Source organism: Ochotona curzoniae, unplaced genomic scaffold (genome assembly GCF_017591425.1).
Source record: "Ochotona curzoniae isolate NIBS_2020 unplaced genomic scaffold, NIBS_Ocur_1.0 scaffold_3208, whole genome shotgun sequence".
Classification (NCBI taxonomy): domain Eukaryota; kingdom Metazoa; phylum Chordata; class Mammalia; order Lagomorpha; family Ochotonidae; genus Ochotona; species Ochotona curzoniae.
In genome coordinates this window covers 57450168-57465262 of record NW_024467106.1, presented here as the reverse complement: position 1 = coordinate 57465262, position 15095 = coordinate 57450168, and the positions used below count along the sequence as shown (strand labels likewise).

The 15095-nt window shown below is 44.6% G+C and overlaps 2 protein-coding genes across 3 annotated transcripts in view; one reads left to right on the top strand and one right to left on the bottom strand.

Annotated features, from left to right (window-relative positions):
• The window catches only part of AUH (AU RNA binding methylglutaconyl-CoA hydratase), a 153572-nt gene that overhangs the window by 113221 nt on the left and 25256 nt on the right, over positions 1 to 15095 (bottom strand). The gene's annotated exons all lie outside the window — the stretch shown is intronic.
• LOC121144850 (UPF0688 protein C1orf174-like) lies at positions 39 to 1099 on the top strand. Its single transcript, XM_040963425.1, has one exon. The coding sequence runs from the start codon at positions 65 to 67 to the stop codon at positions 749 to 751; it is 687 nt and encodes a 228-aa protein (XP_040819359.1). The 5' UTR covers positions 39 to 64; the 3' UTR covers positions 752 to 1099.

The window sequence follows — 15095 nt, the reverse complement described above, 5'->3', positions numbered from 1 at the left end:
GTACTTTAAAATACAAGGGCAGGCCGAGCAGCGTTGGGCCGGGCGCGGGGTACCGCTCAGCCCCATGAGGAGCCGAAAGCTCACAGGTGAGGTGCGGTGTTCAGCACGCCTGAGAGCCCGCAGCTGCTCGGCCGCCCCGCAGGACGCCGCCGGTGCCACATCAGCCAAGACAGCATGCCAGACTTCCTCGTCACACAAGGCCATAGACAGACGGTCCTCCAAGAAGTTCAAGTGTGACAAAGGCCATCTTGTGAAATCAGAATTACAGAAACTCGTCCCCCAAAATGATGGTGCTTCCTTGCCCAAAATGGCACCGGGGACCCCTCCGGAGTCTGAGTTCGCTGGGGACAGTGCAGCGCTGGCGGGCCCCGCGACTGATGCCGCTGGCCACGAGGAGGTGGCCGGGCTGCCACTTAGTCCCCGTTCAGCCCAGACTGCGGACAACCCATCCAGGCCGCAGCCTGGGGCTGCGCCCGGCCACGAAGATGCCCAGGGCTGCTGCGCCCCCCAGGCCGAGCCCGGGCCGGAGACAGAGGCTGCCCGGGCCCCAGGGCTGGCCATGGACAACAGTGTCTTCCTAGATGAGGACAGTAACCAGCCGCTGCCCGTGAGCCGCTTCTTCGGCAACGTGGAGCTCATGCAGGACCTGCCACCAGCGTCTTCCTCGTGCCCCTCCATGAGCAGGCGAGAGTTCAGGAAAATGCATTTCAGAGCCAAGGAGGACGAGGAGGAGGATGGCGCTGACGGGTAGAGGACACGCCCGCCAGGTGCCAAGCAGACAGCGTCTGCCTGAGAGTGTAGAGTGAGGCCTTGGAACCGGCCGGGGCAGCACGCGGGGACAGCTGGGCGTTGCTGGCCATGCCAACATCACAGCCTGCTCCTGTGCTCATCCAGGATGACCTGGCCGGCTCCGAGACAGCTTTCAGTAAGCGAGGCCTTAATGAAAATGAGCCCCTCTGCGGAAGCGCGTCAGTTTTATAATATGCAGATGTATTTTTCATGATCTGAGTTTGATCATTCATGTGATCGATGCTGTGCCAATGATTAAAGGACTTGCTTTTATTTCTGTATAGGAAGTTAACATTTGCCCTGGAATTTTGCAAACTACTTATGAGAAAGAAATAAAATTATTTTGGAAATCAAAAAAAAATAAAATAAAATAAAATACAAGGGCATGGGCCAGTGCCATGGCATAGCACGCTAAGCCTCCGTCTGTGGCACTAGCATCCCATATGGGCACCAGTTTGTGTTTTGGCCCATATGTACGTGGGCACGCAACGGCTGAAGTAAAGGGGTAACAGTGATGCGCACGATAACCCATAGGAAACATGGTAAATTATTCTAACGTCTGGCAAAGCAGATCTAAGGCAAGAAAAAAAAATACACTCAAGCTAGAGGGTTACTTTGTAGTAAAAAAAAAAAAAAAAGAGGATAATCTACTAAAAATTGCATGAATTCTAAACCGGCACTGCACACAGAAATGACCCAAAATAGCAAGAGAAAAAAACTGACAAGCAAAAAGAAAAAAATCCCATCTACAACCACAGTGCATTTTTAACAAGCCTCTTCTGAGTAAAGATCCTTACCAAAACTGTCCATCAAGGAATAAGACGCAGAAAAACTGATCCTGAAGTAGAAGAAGCCATGAAGCACAGTGCCGGGCTGTGCGTGGCTCCTGCTGGCACAAAGTGGGCACGCAGCTAAGAGGGAAAACAGGAAGGGGAGCCTAGCTTTGTAACAAACTGATGCTGTGAAACAGATTCAAGACCTCTGCAAAAGCAATGTATCCATCACCAGGGAATTAGCCTAGTCCCAGTTTCATAAAAAAAAGGTATTGGTTTCTCCGAAGGAACTCAATACCTTTGAAAAGTCCTCCCAACACTACCACAATGACAACTGAGTTTTCATTTTGATTTATTTACTCACCTGAAAGGCAGACAGAAAGAATTTCCATCTGCCACCTCACTCCCTGAACGTCCACAAAAGTCAGGACTGTTAGGCCAAAGACAGATGCCCAGAACTTGATCTGGGTCTTCAATGCAGATAGTTGGAGCCCAAGTACTTGAGTCATCAAAACACTGGAATCAGAAGCGAACATCTGAACCCAGGCACTACAATATGGGAAGTGGGCCTCTTAACCACTGCACCTAATACCTACCCTTGGCAATCAAATTTCAACACTTTAGGAAAACTGTATTCAAACCACAGCAGCCTTCTAGTTTCTTTTCCTAGACACACTTGGTGTTTATGGCTTAAGATCTTGTATTGATCACCCTGTAACATTTCCTTCAAGGAAAAGGAAATACATACACACACACACACACATCTACCGCTTGTGAAATTCATTATAACTACAAAGCATTAAATTTATGTTTTCTTTCACACATTTTTTTTTACATGTACAAAACTAAAACATAAAACATGGCAGATTCAATAACTAATAAATGCGAAATGTAAACTTCTTTACGAATGCATGTTGATGAGATGAATGGGACCATTTCCTTTCTCATCATCATTTTAGGGGCTTATCTAAGAAAATCATTTATTTCTAGAGACAGGCAGAGTTTATCAATGGTACTCATGTTGAGAAAACCTCTCCACATAAACCAGGAAAAGAATCTCACCCTCCACAATACCATTACCTTGCAGCTAACTCTGTCAAAAAGCCACAAACTCAAGAAACATTTAATGATTCTCCTGACGATTCTAGTAAACTGTCTATGAATTAAATTGAAAGTGAAATACTAGAAGCTACCAAATTCAGGAGTCCAGCTGAAATTCTCAGTGCTGACACGTTTAAGGGTCTCTATGTTGACCATGTAGGAGCTTTTCCCCCTTCTGAAAGTAATGAAGCAAAATTCAGGCAGCCTCTGCGTTGTACACAGATAACCACAGAAAGGAAAATGCTGAACCCGGAGACCAGCTGCAGTTCCCACCGCAGGCTGGAAAATCACTGTTGGTGGTGACACCTCTCCGTTTCCTCCATTCTTTCACACACAAGGTCAATGATGACCTTCAAAACAGTATCTGGGTGGGCATTTGGTGTAGCAGTTACGATGCCAGTGGCATACCCATTTTCCAGATCAGAGTGCTTGGATCTCAATTCTGGGTTCTGGCCCCTGCTCACAGTTTCTTAATCATCTCTGACTCAAGTCACTAGGCCTCCGTCACTGACACAGCAGACCTGGATGGAGTTCCCGCCTCTTGCTTGGGGTCATTGTGGGTCTTTGGGGAGTGAACCAGAAGACAGAAGCACATGTGTTGTGCTCTCTTAATTAACTAATTTAAAAGCTGATGTCGAAAGTTTTTCCAAAGTGCTTCCAGGCCCACACACTGCCACCAACTTTGTACTGGTCCACAGTTTCTTTAGTGCATGGCACCGCCATACTTACTGAGGTGGTTAGCTTTATGTGCCAATTTCACCAGGCCAGGAAGTGTGAATCCAGGGACTAAGTAAAGGAGGTGGTGTTCTCGCTGCTAGTGGGCCTCATCCAATTCCTTCAGGGTCAACCAACGCAAAAGGCGGAGGAAAGAGGAAGAGACCTCCTCATTTTCCTGCCTCACTGCATCAGCTGGGACAGCTCATCTTCTCCTGCCTCTGAACTGGAAATTACATCATGCGCTCCCTGGTTGGCAGTCCTTTTGATTCAGAGTAACTACATAATTCATTGTTCTGGCCTCCAGCTTGCAGACAGCAGCCCCTAGGACTCTGAAGCCTTCATTAGTCTGTGAGCCAACCATGTTCACATAACCTATCGACTGTTTCTCTGGAGAACACGAACACACTCATTAAATGGTGCCAATCTAGTGAATGAGAAATAGTAGTTTCAAGTTGCACTTTACTCCTGAAAGATGAAAGGCCTCACAATTCTGAAAGGCATTATTGCACAGTGTCTAAACTCGTCGGTTTGAATTATTCCAGCTTGTGATATGTTGCTGACTCAAGCCCCTAGCCATCCTTGGTCCTGCTCCAGATAAGCTTTTATTCCCTCCATTCCGGCCAAGCATCAGGTCAGGCTGACCAGTGATGTCCAGGGGTTAAATGCACGTCTCGGCCTACAAGCGGCACTGAGTGGTGTGGACTTGATCTGTTTGCTGGGAAAGTTCCAGCCAGCTTCAGGAAACCAGTCTACTTTCCTTTCTGGTGCTGTTCTTGGGTCTGCCTTGTCCCAAGCTTGCCCTGGTCTTAAAAAAAAAAAAAAAAAAAAAGAGCTGAAGAGTTGGGAAAGGGTCTCTCTTTTTCTATTTTCTCAAGGAATATATGTAAAACTGAAATTATCAGGCCCACACATGCATAGGGAAACACATTCCTCTGAAATAATCACAGCCAGGTACTCTCTCCCGTGGAAAGAACTTCACTACTGCTTCAACCTCCACACTGTTCTGGGATTGTTAAAGTTTTCTATTTCTTAAATCACCTTTGGTTAGGTTTTGTTTTCCAGTAATTTATGCATTCCACCTAAATTCCTGAACTGAATGGTATAAAGTTCTTTTGAATGTGTGTAACCCACTTAACCTCAGTGGAATTTCTTCTTAGGGCTCCCTTTTTTCACTCTGAGTGGTGTGTCTCTGCTCCCTCACCCTCGATTAACCTCGACAAAGCTGTGACAACTGGATGTTGGAGAGCCAGGCCTGGGTTCTAGCCCCCTTCCACCGCAGACCCTCCTTTACAAGTCAACAGGGTATGTTCACTTGCTCTGCCCTATTGACATTTACGCTGTAATTGTGGCTGTCATTAAGCATTTCTTCTTTTCCAAAACACGACCTTAATTGTATCATGCAACAGTTTTGCTAGCACATAGTTCTGAATATTTTCTTAATTTCCATGAAGGTTCCTTTGTTGAGCTGTAAGTTATTTGGAAGTTATCTTGAATTTCCCAATGCAGAGAACTTTTTTTTTCTAATTACCTTTGTGTGATGACTTCTAATTAACTGCTTGTGATGAGAGACTCCTCAGGGTGATAGCAGTGCTCTGAAATCTATGGAGTTTTTACGGCCTAGCAGATGGTTAATTTTCATAAATATTCCATGTGTGTTTGAAACGAACATCTAGAAATCAGCCAGCACGGACAATGATCCACACAGGTGTATTACATCCAGTAGAGGGGTAGAAAAATAATCCATACTGTCTATTACCTGGTATTACCTGTCTATTACCTGGTACCAGTGGCTCACTCTGATTTTATTGTAAAGCCCACTTTACAAAGAAATTACAATTTCTTTACTGCAAAATCAAGAGTTACAAAAAGGAGAGAGAAACAAAGAAGTATCTTCCATCCACTGATTCACTCCTCAAACGACCACAATATGTGTGGGCAGACCGTACCTCCACCCAGGTCTCCCGCGTGGGTTAGCAGGGACCCAAGCACTACGGCCATTTCTGGCCATTTCTGCTGCTTTCTCAGGAGCATAAGCAGGGAGCTAAACTGGGAGAGGAGCAACGGAGGCACAAACTAGTGCGTGTGCAGGTACTCAAAGAGTGGTGGTGTAACAACTGGATCACAATGCCCACTTACCTTACATAATTTTAACAATAAAGATAACGAAAAACTAGAAACTTTAACAGCAGCAAATCCATATTTTTACATTTTTTGCTAGTAAAATCAAGTATATATACACATTGCTATAAATACACAAATACAAATGAACAGATTTTCTACGTTCATAAGCCTACATGAAAAGTGCTGCATATTTGTTTGTCTTGATTTTCTTTTCTGTATAGTGACATTTTATTTTTGATAATGTTTACATAGTTGAGAAGGATGCATGTCCGTGTGGATCCCTGATCAGGGTGAGGACGGTCAAGGAATGGGGGAAAGTGGATCAGACAACTGTTTCCAATCTCCTATTTTCTTCCTGTGTCTGGGGTAAGTGGGGACACATTGGGAGAGAGACTCTCCAAGCAACCCAACTACAACAGTATCTAGGGACAGCCACCGGGTATCATTCCCTGGGTCCCCAATGTGGAGCATGTTCCAAGGGAACTGCTCAAGTGGTTCTGATAGTTTTGAGATTCTGCTGATTTCATTGCTCCAAGGTAGAAGAAATCTTTCCAAGGTCCACTGGTTGACCTTAGAGCCTCCACTCACCCAGATACTGTCCAGCTTAGAGCCTCCACTTACCCAGATACTGTCCCAGCTTGACAGGAGAGCTGTCCAATTTGTTCTGCCTTCCATGGTACTAGATGTCCTCTGCAGGACTCAATGAATTGGTTGTCATGTCCTCCATGAGCATCTGGGCATGCTTCCCACTGTACAGGCTTCAACAACTGAAGAGACCCAGTTCCTATATTTGCACCCCACAATCAGACCACAGATTCTGTATTTTCCCTGTGGTTGGAGTTCTGACTCCAGTATCAATTGGGCGGGTGGGAGGCAAAGAAACCTCACCAGAGGTGACCCCAGATGTGATTCTGGTGTGTGCCAGCCAGTGTGGGGTCCGGCTTAGTCCTTCACCCACATCAGCCTACACACACACTGATGGTTGCAGTCGCCTGGTCAGTTCTGACCCCAGCTCCATCTCATATGCAAACCAATGGATGCTGCAGCCTAGCCCATCTCTGCCCGCACACATTCGACCCTCACTGACACCAGTAGGAAATGCAACCTAGTAAGGAGTGATCCCCAAAACCCCAGCAGGCCTGCCCCATGCCCCAGTTCCTGCACTTGCCAGTATGTGCAGCAGACTGGTCTGGTCTGTCTGAGGCCTCACCATCTAGTATCTAGTATTATTTTCATTGGAAAGGCTGGAAGAGACAAGGAAAGACAGAGGGAAAGATCTTCCATCAGCTGGTTCACTCTCCAAGTTACCACAGTGGCGAGAACTAACCCGGAGCTGAGCCTATCCAAAGCCAGGAACCAGGAGCCAGGAGTCTCCACTAAGTCGCCCACATGAGTACAGAGTTCAAACATTTTGGGCCATCTTCTGCTGCTCTCCCAGGCCACAAGCAAGGAACTGGATGAGACACGAATGGGTGCGTGCCCATATGGGATCCTGGAGCTGGATGGGGAGGATTAACCAACTGAGCCATTGGGTCAAGAAAAAAAAATGGGGGCTGTTACATTTCAATGACTGGTGATGAGCGTGCTTGATTCTCAAACACACCAAAGTATTCCAAAAAATTTGTGAAAAAAATGAATTAAGACACAAAGCTTATTTTGGTGCAAAACAACTTAAAAGGAGCCAGTATTGTGGCACAGCACATTAAATCACAGCCTGTAACTCCGACATTTCAGAGCACTAATTCAACTCTTAGCTGTTCCACTTCCAATCCAACTCCCTACTAATGCACAAGGAAAGTAGCAGAAAAAAAAAAAAAGGCCTTGGACCCCTACTACTCATGTAGGAGACCCTGAGTGAGTTCTTGGCTCCCAGATGGCCTGGCCTGAGCTAGCTGTTGTAACCATCTGGGGAGTCAAGCAGCAAACAGTAGCACTCTTGCTCTCATTCTCCCTCTCTCCCTGCCCTGTCACTCTGCCTTTCAAATAAGTCTTTACCAACACACACACACACACACACACACACACACACACACACACACACACACATATTCTGAAATTCATGTGGCTTTTCAATTGCAAATATTTTTCCTGAACTCTCTGAAGACCCTTCATACGCATGGATTTCAAGCTTTTTCCAAAATAAATAGCTTTCAACTTCATTTTCCATAAAACTTTTGTAGTTCCTGCATATAGCTTTATTAAAAAGTGATTACAGACTAAAAATATATATGTAATAGATTAAGGTTACTTCTAGATTTTCTTGCACTAGAAATGTAAATCATAGTGTTTTTGACAAAACTGACGGTTCACAATCTTGCTGAGCACAGCGCCACCATATTCTTCACCCCTTAATTACAAGATATTTTCACAGATCTATAAATATCAGCAAGAATTCTCAATCCAATGATTTACTTTTATTACAATGTCATCCTTTTCCTTCCTACGATTTCTGATATCTATCTGCCTTTGACACTTTTCATTTACAAGCTGTGTCAAGTAACTGCACAGGCACAGATGAGATCAAAGAATATTCCACACATCCTCTCAGCAAACCCAAAGGATGCTGCGTCTCTGCCTCCTGAGGCTCAAAGAGAGCAAAGGTTATTTCTGTTTTATATACAACTCTATCCACAGAATTAAGGGCAGGCTCTTCCCCCAAAATTACTGAATTTAATGAATAAAACATGCAGTCACAACCACTAAATAACAAAGTTCTTAAAAGCTGAATGTTGAGGGCCTGCACAATGGCTCAACTGACTAATCTGCCTGCAAATGCCTGCCTCCCATACGGGTGCCAGTTTGTGTCCCAGCTGCTCCACTTTCTATCCAGCTTCCACTTAAGGCCTGGGAAAGCAGTGGAGAATGGCTCAAGTGTTTGGGCCCCTGTGCCCACAATGGAGACCAGAAAAGCTCCGGGCTTCAGATGGATTCAACTCTGACCTTTTAAGCCATTTGGAGAGTAAGTCAGCAGATGGAAGATCTTTGTGTCTCTTCTCTCTGTAAATCTGGCTTTCTAATAAAAATAAATAAATCTTAAAAGAGAGAGAGATAAATATTGGTCATCTACTAAGCCTCCTCTCCTCCCACTTCCTACCAGTAGCCTTGGTTCTGCCCTGCCCCCATCCCACAGGCCTGGTGCTTTGAAAGATGAAATGACCCCACATGAAGAGATGGGATGGGCCCTGCTTAGCCTGAGCTCATCAGCTGGAGGTGTCAGCTCCGATGGAACAGAACTCTCTCCCACTCAACATGGCTGCTGTGTGGAGGTAAGCCCACAGCTAGAGGGATCTCAAACTCCCAAGCTGCAGGTAAACAGGGCACGGAGAACAAAGCCAAGTCAAAGGGATTTCAGAACCACTGGATTCAAGAAAAACTAACCTTAGAGTTTAAGTCAATTCATGATAGTTTTTCCCTGCTACATGAAGCTGAGAATTAATTCCCTCCCACATGAGATGACTACAAATGTTTAAAAACTGGTCTTCCTTAGTCTACATCTGTTTATAAGGCTTAGTCTCTGACTGATGGAGGCACACATGCTGGCCATAATGATAATGGGATATCTCTGGTCAAGGTCAGCATAGCAAGAAGACCAGCAGTACTGCCTTCTTAGTATGACACGAGTATTCTTATGGCCTTACATCCTCAGTAATATAACCAATTCTCAGGTGTGAGAGTGGCTTTAAAAACTTCACGGAAAAGAGAATGATAAGTTCAGCCATTGGAGGCCACGTGGCTTAGCTCAGAGGTCAGGGTCACACAACAGAGCACGTGGTTTCAATGCTGAGTTCCAGATCTGGACCCCAGTGTCCTGTCAATGCTGACTGAGTGAGCCCTGACAGAGGACGGGATCCTTGCCACCCACATGGCAGACTTGGGTTGAGTTCTGCGCTCAGCCCAGCCCAGCCCAGCCCAATCCTGCTCCACCCCACAGTCTCCTGACTACACTGAGTATTTGAGAAGTGAGAGTAAATAGCAGATGGGAACATGGTCTGTGTGTGTCTGTTTACTATAAATAAATGAATTACTTAATTAAAACAAAAACATTTCCACATATGCACTTTTCATGAACTTTCATAAGAACCTAACACTTTTACATAGATCTCTTCACCCAGGATCCGAACCCATCTCTTACCCCAAAATGTCTCTCTCTAAAAAACTTCCTAGCAAGCTTTTATAGTAACTCTGCACTTGCTCTGGCATCTGATGCTACAAGGGTTTGGTGATTCAATGATAGCCTTGCCAGTTTATTGTAAGGCTTCTCTCCAAAACCATGCCATGTCTTCCTCTCCTGCTGAATGAGAGTGGTGCACAGGCTAGCCAACTGTGCTGACATGGCCACCATGAAAGCATCTCACCACCCTCACAGACCTCTGCTCCCATCACCTCTGTGAACTAATTACTGTGGAATGATTTCTAGAATATACTGAGAATTGCAAAAAGTCAAGCACATAAGAGTGAACACAGCATAACTTTAACTCTGCAAAGAGAAACAAGTTGAGGATAACCCAGAAACTGAGCGTCACTCACACCATCTTGGGTGGGAAGCAGGTGGCGGAGGAGCCTGGGAAGCATGGGTGAGGAAGTGGGTCTTTCACTTTCATGACTGTGTCTCTGTGTACGGTTTTGGCTTTTGAAGTCATGCTATTAGCTTATAGATTCAAAATAAAACAAGAAAGGAAGTCTAACTTTATTTCAAATGTATAAAACACATACATTCAAGATGTAAGAACTTAAGTGATCATGAATACACTATCTTTAGTAATACACAATGCTAAAACTACTGAAAATAAATTGCTAGTGAGCTCTGTATCGGTGTGCCTATCATAGTGGTAAGATCAGCAATTGTGAAACTGTTTTCTGTAGAAGAGTAAAGCAGATAATACAAATACAGAAGGGGAGAGAATCAAAATAAACCTCATGGTGATGAACTGTAAGTGAACTATTCATACGAATAAATGCTTTCAATACGTAAGTACCAGAACAGATGAAAATGTGTTGGGACTCATTCAGTGGTGTAGCCAGCTAATTCCCCCACCTACGGCACCGGCATCCCATATGAGCATTGGTTCAGGTCCCAGCTATTCCATTCCAGATCTAGATCTCTGCTTATGGTCAAGGAAAGGCAGTACAGCATGGCCTGGCCCAAGTTCTTGGGCCCCTGTATCCACATGGAAATCCCGAAGAAGCCCCTGGTCTTGCATCAGTTCAACTCCAATCACTTCGGCCATTTGGGGAGTGAAACAGTGGATGAAAGACCTCTCCTCCTGTTTCTCCTTCTCTCCCTGTAAAATCTGCCTTTCAAATAAACAAAAATAAATCTTTTAGAAAAAGAAAGAAAATGAGCTCAGTGCAGTAGCTAGCAGCTAAAGTCTTCACCTTGCACATGCCAGGATCCCATATGGGTGAAAGTTAGTATCCCGGCAGCACCACTTCCCATTCAGCTCCCTGCTTGTGATCTGGAAAAGCAATCAAAGATGGCCCAAAGCCTTGGACCCTGCACCCAGGTGTGAGATCTTGGAGAAGCACCTGGCTCCTGGCTTCAGACGGGCTCAGCTCCAGCCACTGCGACCACTTGGGGAATGAATCAACAGATGGAAGATCTTTCTCTCCTTCTTCTCCTCTCTGCATGTCTGGCTTTCCAATAAAAATATATAAAAAATTTAAAAAAATGTGTGTGCACATATAAAACATAATTACATTTATTTAATCATTTCTTAGTTCTTTCCCAAGAAACAACACAGAAACAAAGGTACCCAAGTTACAAGGAACACACAGAAACCCAGACCTTGCTCTTCTGGGGCCACTGGTGCTGGATCCTGTCCCTTAAAGCACAATGAGCAGCTGCTTCACATGTGGATGGGCAGTTGGGTGCAGGCAGAAATCCCCGAGTGGATCTTGCCAACCTGAGATGGTCAAGGTTGAAGGGGCTGGGTTTGCAGGAAAAAGAGAAACGGTGTAGCTGCAGTAGGTTTCCCTGTCATCTTAGCCTGCATAATACAGTCAAAATTCAAACTACCAGAGAGCTGTGTGATCTACACAAATGCTGGAGGCCATATTGGGTAGTAAGGCATTCAAGCTGGGACCAGCAGCACAGCCAGGTTGGACAGACTCCTGGTAGCAGGCGCCTTCTCTCTGGTGCATTCTGGGACAGCAGCTTCATCATGTATCACACAACAAACCCACCTATTGATACCTCATCTAAATTGCAAGATGAAAATCATCCAACACTTAGCAAACTTTCAAAATGAGTACTATTTATTTATTGATGATGTCACTTTTATTTTAGCACACATAAAACTACTGACTACTTCTGTCTCTCTCAATCTTACTTTACCCTCAAAAGTCCTGTATTATTTAAGTGGATATTGCTAACCAAGGGACTTTTGCAACGAAACCTCAGAGTGTTCTAACTAACTGCTACTGGCCTTCCAATCTACCGTGCACCTAAATGACAACATCACTGAATCTGTACACAGTTGTGTGCACACCATCGCACTCACGAAATAAAAGTGTGGATATCTACTGTGTTTCAGAGTCACCTCAGTCACAACCTGGCCTCTTCAAGCTTCTTCCCAAATTCTCTTCCACCCCTTAACTAGACTCCCTGAGCTGCAGGAGGCAGCTTCCAAGGAAGGAGTTGGGACAAGCAAATTGGAGAGCAAGGAACCCATACTAGACACGGGTGAGTGAACTGCAACCTACAGGCTGTTCTCACCCAGTTTTGCACGGTCCTTAAGCTAAGGCCTTTCTTTTTCTAAAGGACTGTTTTTGGTAAAGAGAGAAATATGGCAAAGATCATAAAAGGCCTAGGAAGCCTCAAATATCTGACCCTGGACTGGAAGTCTACTGACGCCAAACTTGGCTAATGCCAGTTGCCAAGGAAAACAGTAAGAAAGCAAACTGGGCTGCTGGGTACCAACCGCCAGAAGTAGGCTGATACAATCTTAATCTTTTTCTAATATTTCTCAACTGTGCCTTTTGAGATCGCAGCTCTATAAAACCTGGCCCAGGGTCAAGAGCTGAAGCATGTTTCCCTGGCCTCCAGAAAGGAAGAGCTGCCCAACCATCACCCTCCTCCCCGGCAGCTGGGAGCTTTACAGAGCCGGAGGGACCCAGGCCCTCCTCCCCACTCTCTTACTCCCCAGACGCAGCACTGCTCCTCAAGGCATCCTTTGCCTGGGTAGGGGGGACTTTGTAAGTCCATTTGGGAATATCTCTAGATCTCATTTTTCAGATTCTGTGAACAGTAAGTGATAGAGCTGATGTCTTCATTTCCCAGGTCCCCTACTTCGAATTCACGAGTGGAAGAAAATGGTGGAATTTACTGGTACTTCAGGTACAGCCTTCCATCTGTAACACTCCGATGGTATCTTAACAACAACTTACTTTTCATAGTCACACAGGTCACCTACACAAGCTCTGTATACAACAGAATATATCTGACTTAACCATGACACTCTGCCAATGTCACTCTCTCGATAATCCAATTTGCACATGTCACCATCCCATGACCCACTTGCTGAGCACTTTCTATGGGTCAGGCACTATTCTTACAATAGTCCCCTGCCTTAATTCCAGTGAAAGAGCTCATTTGTGGGGGAGGGAGACTGATAATAGAATAAGTAAAAAATAAATTCAGGAACTGAAAAGTGCGAAGATGAAGCTTATAGGAAAGTATGACAGAGGAGGGGGAAGTTGAGGGCCTGTTTTGACTTCAGTTCGAGGGAGCAATTTGGTAAGGAGAGAACACTTGAGCAATGGTCTGTTCAATGAGGGAGAACAAGCTTTGTCTGGTAGGGAGTGACCACAGCTGCTGGACTCAAAGGAATGGACAAGACAGAAGAGAGACAGCAACAAAGCCAAGATCACGTGGCCAGAACAGGTGGAATTTCACATTCTGCTTCCTGCTGCTCTGCACAAACAACTCTAAACTTACAGAAAGCACACAGTTAAGTTCAGGTCAGGTATCTAAAATGGATTGGCAGCGTAGCACTCCTTCTAAAGGCACCATGGAAGAGCAAACTTCCTTGTATCTCTCCCAGCTTCCAGGAGTTGTGCACACTCCATGGAGGCTCCAGGACTTAACTTCCCATCTTCATTCCTCCCTCAGAGACTCCTCTGCTTCTCTCTCTCAGGAACCCTCACCTTTCCACAGAGTACCCGAGACATTAGAGGTATCTGTCCATCCTGAGATCTTGAACTTCGACTTGCCAAGTTCCCTTTTCCATGTAAACTTCATAGGTCCCAAGACTAGGCAGCTCCAAGGGTCAAGACTCTCCCTCCCACTCGCTGTACTTCTGAGGACTGGCTGAGGGAGAGGGTGACGTGGGCTGTATTGTTTTGGAGGTTCCTAGGGCTTCTATGTTGGGTAAGTGCGGTGGGGAGGGCAAGAGCAGCAGCAGGGGATGAGTCAGCAGATCATTACTGACACATATTTCCTACCTCTAAAAAAGAACACAGCCTCTGCACCTCATGTAGGCAGGATTTTCAAAACTGGAAATATAGTCAGAAACAAATTATCACTTCCTCGGAAAGCGCATGAATAGTTTGACTCATTTTAATGGCAACTCTGGTAGTCTCAATAAAGAGAATGAATGTGATTGCAATAGTAAGAAGTCACACCTCAAGTCAGTGATCTAAAATTCCAGCTTAAAAAGCCAGGAAAGGAAGAGTAAATTACAGGAAAAACAAATGGAAAAAAAAAATTAAGTCAATAAAACAGAAAAGCAAGAGCTAAACTATAACACAAATCCTGATCATTATAATTAGAAAAAAAAAAAGACTGGAAAGGAATAATCAAGACTGTCTTTCTTTGCAGATGACTCTACTTTTGTAAAAAGCCCAATCTAAAAAACAAAACCAAAAAACTAGAAAACCACAATTCTGAGTTTAACAAATTCACAGGCGGTATGAGACCAATCAACTGTCTACACAAGCCAGCAAAAAACTGAGAGTGAAATTAAGAAGATATGCCACTTACACTGCCAGGAAGCAAAGAACTCAATCTCTCCCGAAGTTGGGAATGCTCCAAGTTCTACTCCTCCAACTCCCTGGTTCTCTCCCTTGGTGACCGGGCCCCACACTGAAGCCACCTGTAGGTCCCCTGTCGCAGGTTTTTAAGTAAAATGCTTTAGCATCAGGAAATTCCCAGTTTTAGGAGTTCTGTGTCCAAAACCAGAGCAAATGCTTAATATATTATTATACCATAATGTCTCAGCCTTCCCTTATAACATTTCTGTACAAATTAATTCATAATGGAGCAAATGCCTACACATAAAAGATAATAATTGTAAAAACAGCAGAAGAAAACATAAGAAATAATCTTCATGACTTTGGGATAATACTTCCTAATTCACATGCAGAAAAAAAAATCAAGAAACAAAAATGGATAAATCAGTTATACATTGAAAAAGTTTTGTTTTCCAAAATAGAGAAGTCATGCCACTGAGAGGAAGAACATACTTAACAAAACATATCAAACCAAAGACTACATGCCAACACTTACAACTCAGTAAGAAAATACTGATACTCCAACAGGAAATGTGGGATAAAGTTATGAACAGAGAGGGCAAGCATGGTGGCACTACCTAGGCC